General features: G+C 39.2%; 1 protein-coding gene across 1 annotated transcript in view; it reads left to right on the forward strand.

The window, feature by feature from the left end:
• The window catches only part of LOC124553892 (poly [ADP-ribose] polymerase tankyrase-1-like), a 55,925-nt gene that overhangs the window by 3,324 nt on the left and 30,251 nt on the right, over positions 1-22,350 (forward strand). The window contains exon 2 of the mRNA XM_047127909.1: positions 12,133-12,421. Within this exon, the coding sequence (XP_046983865.1) occupies positions 12,142-12,421 (280 nt within the window). The 5' untranslated portion in view covers positions 12,133-12,141. The remainder of the gene's footprint in view (positions 1-12,132; positions 12,422-22,350) is intronic.

Here is a 22,350-nt window from a genome sequence, read left to right on the forward strand (position 1 = left end):
TACAGAGAGATAAAATACAAATGTTCTTCTGAATGAGACTACATTGGGTAAACACACAAAAATTTAGTTTTGTAGGTATTCATTTAAGTGATCAACCAAGTACGACTTCAGTTTAGATTTGAAGTGACCAATGTATTGTATGTGTTTAATGGTATCTGGTAAGGCATTGTATAGTTTGATACTAGGATGGATAAGGCTGTTTTGAAATAACTTTGTGTTGGTGCTTTGAACATGTACATCCAATTTTTGTCTCGTATCATAGCTGTGTATTGTGTGATTTTGAGTGATGAGTGGTCTTTTTGTGTGTAAGTTTTGCTTTAAATACATTATATTTTCAAGTATATATATTCAAGGAAGTGGCAGGATCATCCTTTTTTGAAACAATGGTCTACATGATTTGCGATTATCTACCCCTTTCATTATTCTTATAATTTTTTTTTTAATATTGAATGTTTTGATGGCATCTCCAGAATTTCCCCAGAACATAACCCCATACCGGAGGTGAGAGTGTACAACTGCATAATATACACACTGAAGGGTGTTGTAGCTGGTACAATTTTTTAATGTATGCAGCACAAAACAAGAAGTACTTAATTTTTTGTTCATTTGCTCAATATGTGCTTTTCATTACAAGTTGTCTTGTAGATGAAGTCCAAGAAATTTGGTACGGGCTGTTTTGGCAATTGTCTGTCTGTGTAGCTCTAGATTGGGTGATATCAGATTTTTTCCAGAATGAGATTTTCACTCTGCAGCGGAGTGTGCGCTGATATGAAACTTCCTGGCAGATTAAAACTGTGTGCCCGACCGAGACTCGAACTCGGGACCTTTGCCTTTCGCGGGCAAGTGCTCTACCAACTGAGCTACCAAAGCACGACTCACGCCCGGTACTCACAGCTTTACTTCTGCCAGTATCTCGTCTCCTACATTCCAAACTTTACAGAAGCTCTCCTGCGAAACTTGCAGAACTAGCACTCCTGAAAGAAAGGATATTGCGGAGACATGGCTTAGCCACAGCCTGGGGGATGTTTCCAGAATGAGGTTTTCGCTCTGCAGCAGAGTGTGCGCTGATATGAAACTTCCTGGCAGATTAAAACTGTGTGCCCAACCGCGACTCGAACTCGGGACCTTTGCCTTTCGCGGGCAAGTGCTCTACCAACTGAGCTACCGAAGCACGACTCACGCCCGGTACTCACAGCTTTACTTCTGCCAGTATCTTCATCAGATTTTTTGTTTGTGCTGTGTGTATATCCATAGCTACAGTTTTTTCAGTGTTTATTATGCTAATCCTGTGATCATAATGTCTGCTGGTTGGTGTGCAGTTCACTCTAAAGCTTCCCTTCATCAACTAGTTGACTAATATAATGATATTGTGTCTGTATGTGTTGTGATCATTTATAAAATCCTGATCCATTAACAAATTTGGTAATGCTTTGGTTACTGTTTCTATTTGTGAATGGGAACTGAGGACGTATCATCAGCTGCAGTTCCTTTTAAAAGTTATCCAACCAAACAGGTGATTTAGAGGCTTCCCCTGCAGCCACACATTCTGCCTCCATTGAAGAAGGAGCAACACACTGCTATAATTTACTCTTCAGCACAATTGGACTTCCTTGAAACTTGGGTAGGACGCTACTTGTTGATCCTTGTATGTTTGTTCCCACCCTGAACAGCCTCACTATATGCTTCAGTACTACTGTCTTCACTCTTCTGAAGCTTAATGCCATCTGTGATTGTTAAAAATAAGATTTCTAAGAATTTGTTCCAGCAATGCAAAATGTGCCTTTGTTGGTGAGTCTTGTAACTCCAGAAGCATGTTTAACAGCATTGATAAATCTGTTCTTGTACCTTCTGTTAAAAACATCAAATTTTCAACTATTTCTCAATAGAATACAGCATTATTAAAAGGAGATGACCCTCCCGGTATCCAGCCTGTTTCAGTTGGTAAAGATGTTTTTCTAAAATTTTCTTTGTATGATTTATTTAAATCCAGCTGTCAGATTTCTTGGTTTGTAAGCCCAGGAAGTAATCAATATTTTCAGTGGTGATCTAAAAAAATTCACCCAATTGTTCCATTAATTTAGTTTTTGTGTCAGTAGAGCCCATACCCATTCCACCATTAACATTAAAAACATCAGTACCAGGGTTTTACTATGGGACATACCTGGATCTGAACAGCTATCCTATAAACTGCATTTTGAGGCTTACTTCAAATCATACAGACTCCAGGAATTGACATACAAGTCCGGTACAACCATCGTAGCACTCTGGTTGATACATGTAAATTTCCTCCTTCGAAATACCATTGAGAAATACTGTTCTTACAACAAATTGTCTTAGACACCAGTCATGTTGAACTGCAGCACTCGACATGACTCTCATCCTCTCAAATCTTGCTACAGGGCTAAATGTATAAACATAATCTATTCCTAATCATTGATTTTATCTATTTGCCACCTGTGGAGCTTTACATCAAACCACTTCGTTAACTGCATTTAATTTTCTAGCAAAACCCATTAATTTTCAATCAGTATTTGTTTTAGTGTTGTAAACTAGTTTCCATGTTTTTTTCCCCCCCACAGAATTCAGTTCTTCCTCCATCGCTTTCTTCCATTCTTCAGATTTTTCTGTCTGCACGGCTTCTTTGTAATTCTTGTTATCTCGCGATGAAGCACCATCCTTGGTTGTTTGGCTGAAACTTCACAGGAACATTAGGGTTTCTTCTAATTTCGCTGTTCACATAAATTGTGGTATGCCTTGTCTTCAGTCCTTGCTTCTTAGTTGCTCTCAACTTGTCCCACTTTCTCATACAAATGGTTGCTAATCTTTTTGTTACTTACAACTGCATTGTAGTTCATACAGTCTTGTTGACTATCCTCTTAAAAATCAACATTTTTCACATTCAGTTTCTATAACTGCTTCCTTTTCACCCATCTCTGATATACTGACAACCCTGTAATTGCTTACAATTGATTTTACACCTTTGCAATGGCTCTGAGCACTATGGGACTTAACATCTATGGTCATCAGTCCCCTAGAACTTAGAACTACTTAAACCTAACTAACCTAAGGACATCACACAACACCCAGCCATCACGAGGCAGAGAAAATCTCTGACCCCGCCGGGAATCGAACCCGGGAACCCGGGCTTGGGAAGCAAGAACGCTACCACACGACCACGAGCTGCGGGCTACACCTTTGCATATGCAGATACAATTCATTTCAGGAAAATAGAAAATGTTACTCATAATTATCATAACCAACAACAAATCCTTCTCAAGATTTAACACCAAACCTCATATATCTTTAATCTGTTGATGCTCTTCAGGAGAGGTTAGAGCAATTGGAACATTACCTTTAATTTTTGTAGGACCAGTCTGATTCAGTGTGTGTGTTGCATCCGAAACTGCCTCACCCCACAATGCGTGTGGTAGACGTTTGGCACAGCAAAGCCAAGAATGTGCCATCTCACATAGGATCACATTTTGCACTCACCAGTTCCATTCTGCTATATAGTGTACAGTGTAGTAGTTGGATGTTATAGCCCAACTGAGTAAGCAAATTTATTTATATCTTTATTATGGGACTCCTCATGTAGTGGTTAATAAAAAAGAAAAAGAGAAGAAAAGAAAAGGTTGAAAATATGGGAAGAAAAGGTGAATAAAAAGGGGGTTATAAAATCGTTAATGACCGTGAAAAAAAGTGAAAGAATGAAATGCAAATTGGACTTCGTATTACAGAATAGTTATCGGACTTCGTGATTCAGAAAAGCTATTGTTTGGGGTGGTCCTTGTAGTGTTTCTGAGCAAAAGTCAAACCAATTTCCACTACAAAAATTATTTGAAAATGTAACTGACAGGGGGAAATGGCATAGATAAGAGTTCATCCTTTACCAAGTTAACATGTCTTCTTTCGTGCGGTGTCCAGGTCTTCAAAAATCTCCTACTTCATTTCTGCGTGAAAAGTCTGCTCCGAAATCTTGCAGCCGTCTAGGAGTCACTAATTTATAAAACTCAGAATCATCTTGATACTGAATGCAATTTATTTTACGTTACTACTTCCATCCTACGAATTTCATAACAACATCCACAATATGTCTACACATTAATAAGTTTTTTCGTTTTAATCATATCAAGACTAGCTAATAAGTTTTTTACGTCTGCATTAAGCTTCCGCTCTCGAGAGACAATAGACGGATAGGGAAAAAAAAAGAGTTACAATTTTAGTATTTTCTCTGCCGTCGAGCGCTCATACCACTGCGACGGTATAATTTATATCTGAGGGAACGAGTGTAGCGCGGCGAAATTCAAAGTCCCGCTACACTCGCCACCATCTTAATTCTCTGACAGTGACTTCAGCTTGAATCTGTCATTTTAATAAACATTGGTAACTTTTAATTTGATCTTTGTGTTGCAAAAGCTACTTTACCTTGAAACTGGAAAAATTGTCTCTAAGAACATCAAAGTATCAGTAAGCCTGCAAATAAATTTCTTTATTGGTCAGCAAACATCTGCATAAACTAATTCACCAGGTACAGTGGTTTTGTGCACTCTTTCATCAAATGCCAGCCGATTGCACTCCTTACAGAAGCTGCTGTCAATCGTCTCTACTTACCAGTTTTTTATCCTGTCTCTGTAAGGTATCATCTGTTTCAGTGACTACCCGAGTCTTTTTTATTATTATATGAACAATCCTCACAGCCAAACGGTAAAACTCATTTTCACTGCTGAATGCAACAACAGAAACTAAAATATAATTTATGAAAGATGCCCATGATTTACCATATTTTTTAAATGTTCAGTCTACATCCTACCACAAGAACTCCTTACCAACATTGAGACCCCTACGCAGCTTATTGCAAAGCACACATTGCTGTCTGTGGTGGTCAAAGACCATATTAAGAACCATGTTCTGTCTTTTGTAATGTCCAGGGGACCATCATAAATCACAGTGACTTCAGTGTAATTATTATTTTTGAATAAAATGGTTATTTCTATTTGTCTCATTGCATATTTCTGTCAGTTGTCTTCTATATATATGGTCCAAGTTTCATTGAGCTATGTTACATGGCAATGACACATTGAGCAAAAGTCATTCCTGTGCATAATTTTGCACGGGAGTGTCTTTGTTGTATTTATTTAAACTAGTGTACTTACATTTTTGAATCAGTTAACTGATGTTATCAAGTGCAGTGAAGTATATGGTCACAATACCAGGACAAAATGTAACTACTTCCAGCACAGAACAAAATTAAAAAGGACAGATCATAGCATGTACATCAGTGGTTTGATTTGGTTCATCAAATTCTTGAAGGACATGCAAGAGGGTTGGTTTTATACAAAATTAAAATCTTGTGTGATAGAAAAAAAATTTATATTCATTCAGTGAATTTTATGACACTGCTTGTGATATGATGCAGTAGTGTAACAGCTGTAAAGTAATAAATTATAAAGGGGATACAAGATGCAACAGTTTTAGTGTGTAACATATTTTGCAAGTGTAATTTTTGTAGCACTGTTGTTTCTGGTGTTTGAAAAAGCCATAATTTTGATAGCTCTGTACAAAGAAAATATCAATAAATTTAGTGTGTATTGGTCAGATTTCTTGGCAGTGGCACTTGTTTCTTTTCACAGATATCAGGTGATGTGAGCTTTGTCCTTTCAGAGATTTGTCATATTTTTTATTAATTGTGGAAAACTCAGAGGAACCTTTTCATGTCTCAGCTGCAGTATTAAAAGCTGTCATGCATTTGTTCCTATTGAAGTTCACAGAGACAAGTATACTATTAAATAAAGTAATACTAGGATTTAGCTCTCATTTGTCATGCCTGTTGAGTTGGGTATTAGGTATTACACTTGTCATACGTTTGATTGAGGAAAGTACTGCAGTTTCACTGTTTGTAAGACTAATATAGTGTAACTTCCAGAATGAGATTTTCACTCTGCAGCGGAGTGTGCGCTGATACGAAACTTCATGGCAGATTAAAACTGTGTGCCCGACCAAGACACGAACTCGGGACCTTTGCTTTTCACGGGCAAGTGCTCCACTAACTGAGCTACCCAAGCACGACTCACGCCCCGTCCTCACAGCTTTACTTCTGCCAGTACCTCGTCTCCTACTTTCCAAACTTTACAGAAGCTCTCCTGCGAACTTTGCAGAAGAGCTTCTGTAAAGTTTGGAAAGTAGGAGACGAGGTACTGGCAGAAGTAAAGCTGTAAGGACGGGGGCTGGCTGAAGAGGCCGAGCGGTTCTAGACGCTACAGTCTGGAACCGCGTGACCGCTATGGTCGTAGGTTCGAATCCTACCTCGGGCATGGATGTGTGTGATGTACTTAGGTTAGTTAGGTTTAAGTCGTTCTAAATTCTAGGGGACTGATGACCTCAGAAGTTAAGACCCATAGTGCTCAGAGCCATTTTTGAGGACGGGGCGTGAGTCGTGCTTGGGTAGCTTAGTTGGTAGAGCACTTGCCCGCGAAAGGCAAAGGTCCGCAGTTCAAGTCTCGGTATGGCACACAGTTTTAATCTGCCAGGAAGTTCATAGTGTAACTTGTTTCTGTCACAGGTGTATAATTTAGTCGAAATTCTTTAGCAAGCTTGTTTATGTCTGCAGCTGTATCTCTATTAAAAGTGTCATTCTGTGCTGTATTGGTTAGGAACTGGCTTGCAACGAACTTTTTTTTGAAGCGATGAACCTGTTGAGCCGTGTTCAGAGCGCATTTTCATGTGGAAAGGAAGTTCCTTGAAGGTTTTTGATGTGTTGTTGTTGTGGTCTTCAGTTCTGAGACTGGTTTGATACAGCTCTCCATGCTACTCTATCCTGTGCAAGCTTCTTCATCTTCCAGTACTTACTGCATCCAATGTCCTTCTTAATCTGCTTAGTGTATTCATCTCTTGGTCTCCCTCTACGATTTTTACCCTCTGCGCTGCCCTCCAATACTAAATTGGTGATCCCTTGATGCCTCAGAACATGTCCTACCAACCGATCCCTTCTTCTAGTCAAGTTGTGCCACAAACTTCTCTCCTCCCCAATCCTATTCAATACCTCCTCATTAGTTACGTGATCTACCCACCTTATCTTCAGCATTCACCACATTTCGAAAGCTTCTATTCTCTTCTTGTCCACACTATGTATCGTCCATGTTTCACTTCCATACATGGCTACACTCCATACAAATACTTTCAGAAACGACTTCCTGACACTTAAATCTATACTCGATGTTAACGAATTTCTCTTCTTCAGAAACGATTTCCTTGCCATTGCCAGTCTACATTTTATATCCTCTCTACTTCGACCATCATCAGTTATTTTACTCCCTAAATAGCAAAACTCCTTTACTACTTTGTAAGTGTCTCATTTCCTAATCTAATTCCCTCAGCATCACCCGATTTAATTTGACTACATTCCATTATCCTGGTTTTGCTTTTGTTGATGTTCATCTTATATCCTCCTTTCAAGACACTGTCCATTCCGTTCAACTGCTCTTCCAAGTCCTTTGCTGTCTCTGACAGAATTACAATGTCATCGGTGAACCTCAAAGTTTTTATTTCTTCTCCTTTGATTTTAATACTTACTCTGAATTTTTCTTTTGTTTCCTTCACTGCCTGCTCAATATACAGATTGATTAGCATCAGGGAGAGGCTACAACCCTGCCTCACTCCCTTCCCAACCACTGCTTCCCTTTCATGTCCTCGACTCTTGTAACTGCCATCTGCTTTCTGAACAAATTGTAAATAGCCTTTCGCTCCCTGTGTTTTACCCCTGCCACCTTCAGAATTTGAAAGAGAGTATTCCAGTCAACATTGTCAAAAGCTTTCTCTAAGTCTAGAAATGCTAGAAACGTAGGTTTGCCTTTCCTTAATCTTTCTTGTAAGATAAGTCGTAGGGTCAGTATTGCCTCATGTGTTCCAACATTTCTATGGAAGCCAAACTGATCTTCCCCGAGGTCGGCTCCTACCAGTTTTTCCATTCGTCTGTAAAGAATCCGCGTTAGTATTTTCCTGCTGTGGCTTATTAAACTGATAGTTCAGTAATTTTCACATCTGTCAACACCTGCTTTCTTTGGGATTGGAATTATTATATTCTTCTTGAAGTCTGAGGGTATTTTGCTTGTGTCATACATCTTGCTCACCAGATGGCAGAGTTTTGTCAGGACTGGCTCTCCCAAGGCTGTCATTAGTTCTAATGGAATGTTGTCTACTCCCGGGGCCTTTTTTCGACTCAGGTCTTTCAGTGCTTTGTCAAACTCTTCATGCAGTATCATATCTCCCATTTCATCTTCATTGTCATCTACATCCTCTTCCATTTCCATAATATTGTCCTCAAGAACATTGCCTTGTATAGACCCTCTATATACTCCTTCCACCTTTCTGCTTTCCCTTCTTTGCTTAGAACTGGGTTTCCATCTGAGCTCTTGATATTCACACAAGTGGTTCTCGTTTTTCTCCAAAGGTCTCTTTAATTTTCCTGTAGGCAGTATCTATCTTACCCCTAGTGAGATAAGCCTCTACATCCTTACATCTGTTCTCTAGCCATCCCTGCTTAGCCATTTTGCACATCTTGTCGATCTCATTTTTGAGACGTTTGTTTTCCTTTTTGCCTGCTTCATTTACTGCATTTTTGTATTTTCTCCTTTCATCAATTAAATTCAGTATCTCTTCTGTCACCCAAGGGTTTCTACTAATCCTCGTCTTTTTACCTACTTGATCCTCTGCTTCCTTCACTACTTCATCCCTCAGAGCTACCCATTCTTCTTCTACTGTATTTCTTTCCCCCATTCCTGTCAGGTGTTCCCTTATGCTCTCGCTGAAACTCTGTACAACCTCTGGTTCTTTCAGTTTATCCAGGTCCCATCTCCTTAAATTTCCACCTTTTTGCCGTTTCTTCAGTTTTAATCTACAGTCTGCAGCTGTATCATGAATGAGGCACATGGTAAATGTCTTCCCAATCCAAATGCTGTTTAATGTTTTTTATCAGTGTAGTAGAATGCAGGTGGGTGTTACGATGGAGTAGTATCAGTTCATGGGGCCGCCCTGATCACTGTTCTCGGATTGCATCTTTAAGATATCTCAGTTGTTGACAGTAAATGTCAGCGGTGATGGTTACACATCGGGGAAGCAATCCGTAGTACACCACACTGTTGCTGTTTCACCAGATGCACATCATTATCTTTTGTGGGTGTGTGCGGGTCTTTGCAAGGGGAGCCCCTGCAGTGTTTGACCTCAAACATTCTTTTCTGTTCCTTATGTTAGCATAACGATACTGTTTCAGGTCACCAGTAATGATACAGAATATGAATGGTCAGTGCTGTTCACGAGCCAGTTGATGACAAGTCAGCAGAGATGCACATATGGGCACCTGCTGATTTTTGTGATTTTGGCTGAGAACGTGCGGTACCTGTGCACCTAGTTTTTTAACCTTTCCCATTGCGTGCAAATGTTGTAAGAAGGTGGAATGATCACAGATCATCATGTTTGCCAGTTCTTGAATACGCTAATGTGGATGCTACTGGAATTGACGTTTATAAAAAATCTTCCTGAATGTGATGAGTCACTAATGTCAAAACAATCCTCCTTGAAATGAGAAAACCATTTTCTTGCCATGCTGTGTCCAGTGTTCTTTCTGGATGCCTCTGCTGCTGTCATCCCTGTATTGAACTCGAACAGAATAATATGTCGAAAATGTTTCAATTTCACCACGTGGCACTCCATTTTCTAACATTCACAGCCCCTCTTACTATCTCCAAATGACAGAATGACCATATGTAAATTGAAATAGCAACAGTGAACTACAGATAAAAACTGGCAATTGATAAATAAACCCATAGCAACTGAAGTACCAAATGTAAAAGAAAGATGCTACAAACATATGCGCAATGCAACATTTTAAATTAGATACTTGTATATAAGTAGGCTCCTCTTTGTGTGCAGATTCTTGCTGGGAATGTTTATTGGTAGCATCAAGATAACTTTTGCAGTTTGGCCTACAGTTTAAAATAACAGCATCAGACAGTTGTTTATATTTCGCTATGATAGCAGCTGACCGTGTTTAACTTTTATTCGCTCATAACCAGACCGCATTTCTAGAGCAATAGCAAGACTTGAATTTTTCTTTCACTGGACCAGAGGTTCCCAATCTTCGTGAGACTGTTACTTGTGAGTGCAGGCAGGTAATAGGTAGAACCCCCCCCCCCCCCCCCTGCCCCCCTTGCTTTCCACAGGGTTGTAAACTTTAGTGCCTAACTGAACTTTAGAACGAAACACTATTTGTTTGAACACTTTCATTTTTAAAGTGTTGAAAGATAAATGATATTTAGTTTTTATAGTTGGTTTAGTAAACCATGAATCAATATGTCAATGACACTGCTTCTTTCCAACATTTTTATTTTTTCTTATTTATTTATTTATTTTTATATAGAATGACGAAGCAATTCTCAGAGCATTGCAGATGTTCGTGCAGCGGTACATGTTATTATTTGATACAGCAACACGTCTCACTTCTTTCTACTGTACCAATGAAAAATGTTCTTGAGAAACATTATTTTAATTGGTAGTGTAAAAGGGATTGCCAATTGTCCTCACATTTTTTAGATTTAAACTGACAGAAAAAAATTGCAAAACCAAGAAATAGTTAATGTAGAGTAATGAAATTTTTGCAATACATTTGTCTAGGTATCATATTTAAGTGATTAACATTGTAAGATCACAGATTAATGTAAGCGCAAGATAAGCCATTGCAGTATGAAATGCTGTTACATTGGTAACTGATGTAACTGCCAGAATGTTGAATGCAAGCATGCAAACAAGCATACATTGTGTTGTACAGGTGCCAGATGTCAGTTTGTGGGATGTAGTTCTACGCCTGTCGTATTTGGTCGGTCAATACAGGAATGGTTAATGCTGTTTGTGAATGACGCCGGAGTTGTCGTAACAGTGATGTCGCATATGTGCTCAATTGGAGACAGATACGGTGATTGAGCAGAAAAGGGCAGCATGTTGACAGACTGTAGAGCATGTAGAGTTACAACAACAGTATGTGGGCAAACGTTATCCTGCTGGAAAACATCCCTTGGAATGCTGTTGGTGAATGTCAGGACAACAGGCCACATCACCAGATTGATGTACAAATTTGCAGTCAGTGTGTGTGTGTGTGTGTGTGTGTGTGTGTGTGTGTGTGTGTGTGTGTGATAACCACAAGAGTGCTCCTGCTGTCATACGAAATCACACCCCAGACAATAACTCTAGGTGTAGGGCCAGTGTGTTTGGCATGCAGACAGGTTGGTTGCACGCCCTCGGGACTTTGCCCTGCCCACTGGGAGTTCCAGCAAGCGGCGCTCCAGTTTTACATCCTGCTTCCTCAGCTGGCCTCATTCTAACCATCGCTGGCACTGATGTGGAACCATCTTGCATCAGGAAACACAACAGACCTCCAACCTGCTCTCCAGTGAGGTCTCACTTGACACCACTGAAGTCGCAGGTGATGACGGGTGGCAATGGCACCTTTGTCATCGTAAAGGCATTCTTGACAAACGTCAACTCACCACATCCACTCTCAAAGAGAACTAATACTCACAATCATTACAGTGTGTATTTAAAGCAAATCTGATGTGCATCATTGTAGTTGTGTTCTTAACCCATTACTGGCCATTGTCCCTTTTTTGGGACGCATATATTTTACTTATTTCCACGTAAGCAATGGAGCTTTTAGCCTTCATTGTTGCGCCTGTAGGTTCAGCTAACTGCTACGATGCCTGTAAATGTAAAATAAATAACTTTTCTCTAAGTACTTCACGTCAGGAAAATTATAAACTTGCCGATTTTTTGTTCTGGCGCTTGACAGCACTGTATGTCTGCTGGTAGTACCTGGACGACAGTGAGCTGTGATTAAGTTGTCTGGGCGTGTTTGTTATGAACATATGGATGTCCGTGTAAGATTAAGTATACTTCAGATTTTTTCAAGTTAGTGCAATATCGATACATTTTATGCGTCCCAATAATGGGACAATGGCATGTTACACTATAATTTATTGTTGGTGTGCCGTATTCTTATATGCACATATTATGCAGAGAAGGATTGCATTTTACATTCTTTATATCTGCTTTTTTTCATATTCTATTCAAATTTTACAATTCCAACAGGATAAAAACATGCCGCATGGACTTAAACCTGAAGAAATTCTTGCAGAACTAGAGAACCATCAAGAGAGTGACGATGAAGATGATGACGTAGAATTGGCAATTATTCCACCAGATGCAGATGTAATAACAGATGAAGAAGGCATTGACGAAAATGTACTGAACAATGAGTCTGTTGCACAAGATGTAGCTGGTACTCCAGGGTTCATAACCAGCCGAGATGAAGCTAATGCTACAGTTGTACCTACAGAAGCCAAAAGAAGGAAAGCGTTTGGAGATGGAGCAGAAAGTGGTATGTTATCGACAAAAAAATATAAATGTATGTGGTATAAATGTCAACCGACGTACACAGACACTAGTGAACCAGGGAAGAGCAATGAATATTATTTTGCGGTATGTCTAGCAAATAAGACAGTGCCCCAGGTGTTTGAGGACTTTTTTTGTGAGAAACTAATGGATACTATTATTGAACAAAGCGAAATCTATGCTTGCCAACATAACAAAATAAATTTTTCTGTTAACCAAAGAAGAACTAAAATCATTTATTGGCATACTACTTCTGAGTGGTTATCATAAGCTTCCCCATGAGAATATGTACTGGGAACAGGCTCCTGATGTCAGTGTTCCTTTAGTCTTCAACTCCACGTCAAGAAATAGGTTTCGGGAAATAAAGAGACTCATTCATCTCAATGACAGCTCCAAAATATACAGAAATGACAAGATGTTCAAACTGAGGTTGTACTTTGAAATGCCGAAAAAGGAATTTGGTAAATTTGGCATATTTCATTCAGAACTCTCAATTGATGAAATGATGGTACGTTATTATGGTAAACATTAAGCTAAAATGTTTCTGAGGGGAAAGCCTATCAAATTTGGATATAAAATTTGGTGTATTACAAAATGTTCAAATGTGTGTGAAATCTTATGGGACTTAACTGCTAAGGTCATCAGTCCCTAAGCTTACACACTACTTAACCTAAATTATCCTAAGGACAAACACCCATGCCCGAGGGAGGACTTGAACCTCTGCTGGGACCGGTGTCTTACAAGTTCCAATGGCTTTCTTCATAATTTTTCGCCATACTGTGGCAAGACTGACAACAAACAGGAGCCTTTAGGTGCAAGGGTAATAAATGAACTAACCAGCATGATTCCAGAATCAGAGTATCCAAATTATAAGCTTTTCTTTGACAACTTTTTCACCAGTGTTGACACACTGATCACACTCTGAAAGAGTAAAATGAAAGCTACAGGAACAATAAGAGAGATCTGAACTAATGCATGTCCTTTGATTGACTCGGAAAGAATGGCAAAAGAAAAGGAACGAGGATTCTATGACTACACATTTGACAAAGAGAACGAAGTTCCGTTTGTGAAATGGAGTGACAACAAACCAGTATGTGTAGCGACAAATTACAGTACTATTACTCCTCTGAGTTAAACTAAAAGATACTCACGGGCAAAGGAAAAGGAAATATCTGTTACAAAGCCACATCTCATTGAAGAATACAATGCCCATATGGGTGGCATAGATCTACTGGACAAGCAGATATCACTTTATAGGGTGAGGATAAGGTCAAAGAAATGGTGGTGGCCATTATTCACACAGATGATAGATATCTGCGTAGTAAACACATGGCATGCATACCAAATTGCTAACTCTAATGAGAAGCTCTCACGTTTGGATGTCCGACGGAGAATAGTGATGTTTTACCTATCAAAGAAAACAGAATCAGTACCAAAATGCTGAGGACCACAAGGAAGCAAATTGATGGGAGGGCAGGTGACCACAGATGTACAACTAGATCCTGGAAATCATTTCATTGTGCCGGAACACAGAAGAGATGTGCCTTCTGAAAAAAAAAAAAAAAAATTGTGATAGGTGCAATGTTGGTGTACACAACAAGTGTTTTGCTTCATTTCATAGTGAATAGACATTCAAAAATATTAAAACAGTCTTTATTTATTGTTTGTGGTGTTTCTTACATTATTATGCATGGAGAATAAGGTTGTGAATTTGGATAGCGCATGTGGCCAATGTCCCAAAAATGGGACGGTCTGTAGTTTTTGTTCTAATAAACTGAAAATTTTCAAAACAACTTTTTATTCAGTTAATCACTCAATGTAACGTATTTATGTATAAAAGTTTGCAAAAAATGATCCGATAGAGTTTTGGCCAGTAATGGGTTAATGCTACTCGTATGTGACTGGCACAAAATTTGAACTGACGTAATCTTTCAGATGTAGAAACACACCTACCAACTTTCATTTATGTCGCATAATTCCTTCTCAGTTCTACGATTTTTTTTCTGTCAGTGTATATTGAGGCACAAAGGGTGAAATGTGAGCACAGTGCATCGACATGACGCTTATTTACACTTTGCGGTCATGCTTTGGGGATGTTGTGGACTCGAGAGAAGAAGGAGTCTGGTGACAGTGGTGTAGGCTCAGAACAAAAGCAGCTACAGGTATAGCCCCTATTATGTAATACCATCATTTGATGAGTTACCGTGTCCAGGTTGGCTGCGAACATGTTATAAATGAGTGAACTGTTCAATTGATATTGTAATAGTTTATGATAAATGTTAAATACCGGAGAGTTCTTTAACGACTTGTTACACGATCTCGTAGCTAGTCGCTAGAGAATACGAGCAGTCTTATGGCCTCGACCCTCTGCAGATGGGGGTAGGGTTCCATGGTACAATTAGTGGCACTGACAGGCAGGTCCACAGCTACAAGAATTGACGAAAAGGTGACCGTAAGAAGATATTCTGGGTAACCAGTATTATGAACACCATCAGTGTGGCAAATCACTTCATGATATAGGTACACTCAGCAGTGCAACTGCAGATCTGAGATATTGTACCACTGCACGACCTACAACTCCTTCTCACAGGAAAGAAAGCTAATTATGCATCATTAAGTATAGAAATTTCTTATAAAAATGCTTGCTCTGCACCACTCGTCTGCCCAGTGACACTTTGTTATCCCACATCCTGCACCCATATTTAAAATCGACCAAATTAAAATGTGCACACTATACTTACTGTTTGTAAACCACTTGACTGTGGGACTCCTCACAGTAACCGTTACATAGTTAATGTTTTGCTGAGGTGGCCATTAGTTCATTTATTGTTACAAAGTGAATAATGAAGTAATTTCTGGTCTATTGCAGGAAGTACCTACAACTCTGAGACGGCATTTTCTTGAGATATTTAAGTGTATGTGATGTAAATGTCTAAATCGAACAATGAAAAATCCAGGCTGGAATAATGCCAACTTTGTGAAAGCGATAGATTGTGATTCACCGTATAGCAGAATGTTGAGACGCATACTAAACAAGTAAGCTTTTGGCCAAAAGGTGCTCTTCTGAATTAGAAAACATATACACACACACTCATGCAAACGTAACTTGCTCACACGTGACCACAGCCTCGGCAGCTGGAGAAACTAGCCATGTGTGTGCGAGTTGCATCTGTGTGAATATGCACGTATATGTTTTGTAATTCAGAAGAAGGCCTTTTGACTGAAAGCTTATTTAATCAGTCTTTTTGTTGTACCTGTCTGTGACTCAGCATCTCCACTATATCTACCCTTTTCATAATACTGATGTACATGTCTCAGTTTTACTGTTCAGATGCATGGTACAAAGTACACAGCACATGTTTAGAGGGTGGACCGTGTGAGGATGAGGTCATACATGCATTCATTTCCCAAGCTGCAACTTGTTTTTTTAAGACAGTAAAACCTTCCACCAGCCCAACACCAGATGCAAGTGTGTGTGTGTGTGTGTGTGTGTGTGTGTGTGTGTGTGTGTGTGTTTCATATGTGCCTCGAGCTGACACCAGTCCACATGAGAATGATTTATCACTTTTTCATTATAATGTACAAGGTTCAGGAAACAAAACACATGCTTTTGAAACATTTATCGCATAGCTATCTCCACATGTAGTAATAGTTGCAGAACACTAGAAAGCAGTGAACAACATTCAATATTGCAAATTAGAAGGCTAAAACCTAGCTATGTTCCACTGCAGAACACACAGTAAAGGTGGTGATGTTGCCATCTACTCAAGAACCACCATGGAAAAAGTGCTCTGGGAAAACAATTTCTGTGTTGACAAAGATTTCTAAATAGCAATTCTTAAAATCACATTTCGCACTGTTCCTTTCCATGTCATAGGTGTATACAGATCCCCATGTGGAAACTTCGATGCATTTCTGAAATCACTTGATGGGAGTTTTAAGTAAATGAATATCAGGCTGTAGAAGTGTAAATCTTGTCTTACTGGAAGATTTGAACATCAGCACTTTACATGATGGTCAGGAAAGCAAATGGTTTACAGATTCTATCCTGTCTTATGGGGCTAAAGATCTTCTTGGACTAGTACCCATAAAATATCTAACACACATAGTAGTTTAATTGATCATGTCCTCACAAATTATGACCACATCATATCAACAGATGTAATAAATGGTCACCTCTCAGATCATTTAGGGCCAACACTAGTGCTAAATTGTAATATCAAATTCAAACCAATAAAAATGTATGAGAACAGATGAATATTATCTGCAAACGACATTGCTACACTAAGACACAGTTTAAGCCAGGAATAATGGGAATTAGTTATGACTACCATTGATGTCAACAATAAATGGAACATGTTCACAGGAATTATGACTGAGCACATAAATAGAGCCATGCCATTAAAAAAAGTGAGTATCCAGAAAAATCGGCCTTCAAAATCAAAACCTGCGCCATTAGATTTTAAAGCAAAAGATCTAAAAGAAAAAAATGGGAAATGTGTAGCTTACATAGACTGACTAACTCAGTTACATAAAGAACTCGACGAGCAGTACAAATATAAGTACCACAAAGAGGTCAGGAGATTAAAATCAGAAAGAATCAGCCAACAGATACGACATTCAGATAACATTTCAAATACTTCCTGGTCAGTTGTAAATAAAATCAGAAACAATGAAACAGAAACTAAAATTAGTAATCTACAATTAACTGTGAATAATGATGATATCCCTGATCTTCTTCTAGTCAGCATTATTTTTTATAATTACTTCATAGATACTGTCAAAATCGATGTCTCTATGAAACAGGATATACAGCACTCATTTGAGTCCTGTAACAAACAGAACTGCGGTACACTGCCCACAGTAAGCACATATGACATTCAGCAGCTTATTGATTACCTCAGAAACAAAAGATCAGCAGGATTAGATGATGTTTCTCCATATCTATTGAAGAAATGTAAACATGAACTAATGAAATCACTAGTTCATCTAATAAACTGTGCTCTCAAAGGAGCTGTGTTGCCTGACAAGTTGAAACTGTCTGTAGTGAAACCAATACACAAAAAGGGGGAAATAAAGCATGTACAGAACTACAGACCCATTGCCCTAATCTCAACTGTCAGCAAACTGATGCAGAAAATAATATTAACACTTTGCCATCTAGCGACGGTGGTGTCGTGTGCAAAGTATCGCGCAGTGGGCGGTGACAGCACTTTAGTATCTTTTGCATTCTGTTGTTGTTTTGTTTAGGTAACAATAAGTTACACACGTCAACAAGTTTTTTGTTTTTATAAGTACTCATGCACTTTCATCACGGCAGATGAAAGAGATGATACGATTATTTACGATGAATGCGCGAACGTCTTGTCTGACGTTCCAGATGACTTGGCCGATTGGGAAGAAGACACTGGATATAAAAAAAATGAAAGTGAAGCAGAATCATCGGAAGATAGTGAAGTACGTCCAAGAAGAATCCGGTGGATGCTACTTTTGCCAGCTGATGCGGATGAATCAGACAAAGAAGACAGACTGTGATCTACTGTGGACCAATAATAAATTTGGAGGATTTCCGGGTCCACACATATTTCCCAAAGATACACAGAACATCGTACATATCGTAGAATGACATAATGGGAACGACCCATTTGAATATATTAGGGATGAAACCAACAAGTATTACAGTCAAAATTGCAATAGAAGGAAACTGGATTAAAAAAAAGCCAAATTTGTTAACATTACGGGACCCGAACTTAGAAAATGGTCTGGGCTTGCTATCCTTATGGGAATTGTAAAAAAAGCAAGGAACAATGATTGCTGATCAACGAATCTGTTGATAAACACACCGACATTTCGCAAAACGATGTCCCACAACCGATTCAGACAAATATTATCGTTTTTACATTTTTCCGACAATATCAATAAACTGGATAATGCCGACTGGCTTTTCGAAGTGCAATTCGTAATTGATTATTTTTCCAAAAAGTTTAAAGAAACGTTTAATCCAAGTCCAAACATATCAATTGATAAAGGAATGACACCGAGGCGTGGAAAGTTAAATTTTAAAGTTTACAATCCATTGAAAATTACGAAATATGGCATATTCATTCAGATGCTGTGTGATTCGAGTACGGGATACATTTCCTCATTCAAGATATATTCTGGCGCTGGACAACCTTCAGCAAAAACAGTGATGGAACTACTGACACCTTTTTATGGAAAGCATCACACCTCTACATGGATAATTATTATTACTGTATAGAACTTGCACAGAAGTTACTCGAAGAAAAAAATTCGAGTTTGTGGAACAATATGGCAAAATTGAGGATTTCCGGAAAAATTAATGCGTGCAAAAGTCAATGTGTTTGAAGCTTGTCATCATCGGAAAGGTGACAAGGGGCCAGCGACAAGCCAAGTAATCCGAATTAGCACTGCCGGCGCCAAGCAAATAAATTTGTACGAGACATGCGGACGGCAAAGTGTTAAAAAAAATCTTAGAACACTACAACAGTGCTGACACATTAAGTGATTTCCAGCAGGGATTGAGAAGGTGTCGAAGTACCATGTCGGCAGCAGTGCAATTGTCCATAATGTACTTGAAAAAATAAATAAAAAATCCGAAGCAGCAGGAGTATTCCTGGACCTCTCAAGGGCTTTTGATAGAGTACATCATGACGTGCTCTTATCAAAAATTGCAAAGAGTGGTGCCACTGGAAAACTCGTGCAATTGCTAGAAACATATTCAAAGGCTAGACAACAGTGCATGGAGATAATGTACTCCAAGGGAGCAATACTGGAGAGGAGAAGGTGAAGTACAAGGAATATACATTTTGGTGTTTGTCCAAACAGACAAAATACTGTGATAGATGAAATTCTGTCAAAAACCTGTACAGATTGTAAATTCTTGGGTTTATGCATAGATGATCGACTTTCATGGAAGCATCAAGCTGATTATGTCTGTAAAAAAAAAATAACACTCAGTCTATATGCATTAAGAAGGTTATCACCATATCTTAATTCTGAAACCCTAAGGACTGTATGTTATGGACTAGTGTACCCTTTCTTGCCTTATGGAGTAGTGCTGTGGGGTGTCACATGCCAAACTAACATGAAAACAGTTTTTATACTGCAGAAGCGAGCCTTGAGGATCATAGCAGAAGTAAAACCATGAACTTCTTGCAAACCCCTATTTATTAGACACAATATTCTCACAGTTTATGCCGTGTCCATACTAGAAACTATAATGCTACTGAAAGAAGACACTGTTGTTGTTGTTGTTGTTGTTGTTGTGGTCTTCAGTCCTGAGACTGGTTTGATGCAGCTCTCCATGCTACTCTATCCTGTGCAAGTTTCTTCATCTCCCAGTACCTTCTGCAACTTACATCCTTCTGAATCTGCTTAGTGTATTCATCTCTTGGTCTCCCTCTACGATTTTTACCCTCTACGCTGCCCTCCAATACTAAATTGGTGATCCCTTGATGCCTCAGAACATGTCCTACCAACCGATCCCTTCTTCTAGTCAAGTTGTGCCACAAACTTCTCTTCTCCCCAAGAAGACACCAAGATCACAAAAAGAAACATTGATATTCATAACTATGAAAGAAGGCATAGAGAAAATTTTCATATGGTTAACAGAAGATTAACAGCGAAATGCTCCTATGTCAAAGGAGCTGTTTTTAATAACTTGTTACGAAATGAAGTTAAGATATTGACAGGGGATACTTCTAAAAAGCGAGTCAGGCACTGGCTTATCCAAAAATACTCTTATAAATTACAATGTAATAAGAAATAATATAAACTAAAAAAATTGTAATTGTAAAAAGTTTATACTTAGTTGAAAACACATATGCATGTAATATTAACATGTTACGAGCAGTAAATTGAATTGAATTCTACCATGTCATGTCATGCATTAATGCTAGCATTCTTAACAAGAAGTAATATGGACAGTGTATGTAATTAGTACTGCACTCTCACAAAATCAAGAAAATAGTAATGATCTCTCATAAATAATTTAGTTTCATGACCAAAACACACTACAATCCCTTTGTTTTTTATGCCTCAAAAAAATTTCATTTTGTTCTTCACAGGGAAATTACCCCCACTCTACTAGATGCTCTACATACCGTTCAACTCAGATGTCCATTTTTTTGATTCTGTAGTTTTTATGTAAATTTTCGTTACTTTTATAACTTTTCTGGCACCAACCTTTTAATGTTTCAAAAGCCAGTAATTCTTGGGTACATCACATCTTTCGATATTAATGGTACAGCAATTCAATGAGGTGACAAAACTCGTGGGATAGTGATATGCTTATATACAGGTGGCAGTAGTATCATGTAAACAAGGTATAAAAGGGCTGTGTTGGCGGAGCCGTCATTTGTACTCGGGTGATTCATGTGAAAAGGTGTCCAACGTGATTATGGCCACACCCTTGGAATTAACAGACTTTGAACCCAGATTGGTAGATGAAGCTAGGTGCATGGGACATTCCCTTTCAGAAATTAAGTAATTCAGTACTCCAAGATCCACAGTATCAAGAGTGTGCTGAGGATACCACATTTCAGCCATTACCAGTGGCCAACAGCCTTCACTTAATCTTCCTCCTGTTCTTAGTATACAATGAGAATAAAATCTGTTGTTACAACACAAGTACCATAACTCTTATTTGGAATTACACCTAGAGAGAACGTACGGAAGGCTATAATATCCCTCTCATTATAGCTCTCGAGTCCTCCAAGTGATGTCTCACCTCCCCTTAGTATAGTGATTATCAACCAAGAATTACCACTCACAACCTCTGTAGTTGTACAGGAAAAGTTAAGTTTACATCCTACAATGGTTATTGGTCCTCCAAGTAGTTGCTGTTGTCCAGTTGGCTTTGGTGTAAGATCAAAGGTATCTACATTCTTGTAAACTGGTAGTCTCACCCTCCTTCTGTATCTTCTGCAACAGTAAGGCATGGCTGTCTCTTACGTGCTGCTGCTTCGTGAACAAGTGAACATGCAGTGGCCTCAGCACACAGCTGCAGTGTGCTATTTATAGCCCGGAGTGACGTCATATCAACTGCAACTTCATGGCGATAAGCGATAAGGTGACCGGAAAGACCCTTTCGCAGCAGATCGCGCTCTGTTAAAACTAGAGCGCGATCCTGCGCGGCAGCCTCGTCAGTGACTAAGTCCCTTTCAAGGTCACCCGCCTTGCACAACGTGATGCGCTGTACTAAAGACAGCCATGCAGCAGTGTTTGCATAGAACTGTCAGTGCTAACAGACAAGCAACAATATGTGAAATAATCGTGCAAATCAATGTGGGACGTACAACGAATGTATTCATTAGGACAGTTTGGCGAAATTTGGCATCGGTGGGCTACGGCAACAGGCAACCGATCAAAGTGCCTGTTTGATGGTAGGATTCGAATGTGCCACAGACCCCACGCAGCCGTGGACCCAGGTTGTCAACAAGGTGCTGTGCAAGCTGATGGTGTCTCTGTAAAGGTGCACTCTGTGTTTACATGCGATGTACTGGGTCGTCTGGTCCGACTGAATGTTCAGCTACTTGAAGACCATTTGCAGCCATTTGTGGACTTCACGTTCCCAAATGATGGTGTTTTTATGGATGACAATCCGCAATGTCACCGGGTCACAGTTGTTCGTGACTAGTTTGAAGAACATTCTGGACTTTTCAAGTGAATGGTTTGCCACCTGCATCGCCTGACATGGACCCCATTGAACATTTATGAAGAGGTCAGTTTGTGTACAAAATCTTGCATCGGCAACACTTCTGCAATTATGGATGGCTATAGGGGCAACGTGGCTCAATATTTTTGCAGAGGACTTCCAACAGCTTGTTGAGTACATACCGTGTCGAGGTGCTGGGCAAAAGGAGGTTTGAAACTATACAGAGGGGTCCAAAAAAT

The sequence above is a fragment of the Schistocerca americana genome, chromosome 11 (assembly GCF_021461395.2).
Source record: "Schistocerca americana isolate TAMUIC-IGC-003095 chromosome 11, iqSchAmer2.1, whole genome shotgun sequence".
Taxonomy (NCBI): Eukaryota; Metazoa; Arthropoda; class Insecta; order Orthoptera; family Acrididae; genus Schistocerca; species Schistocerca americana.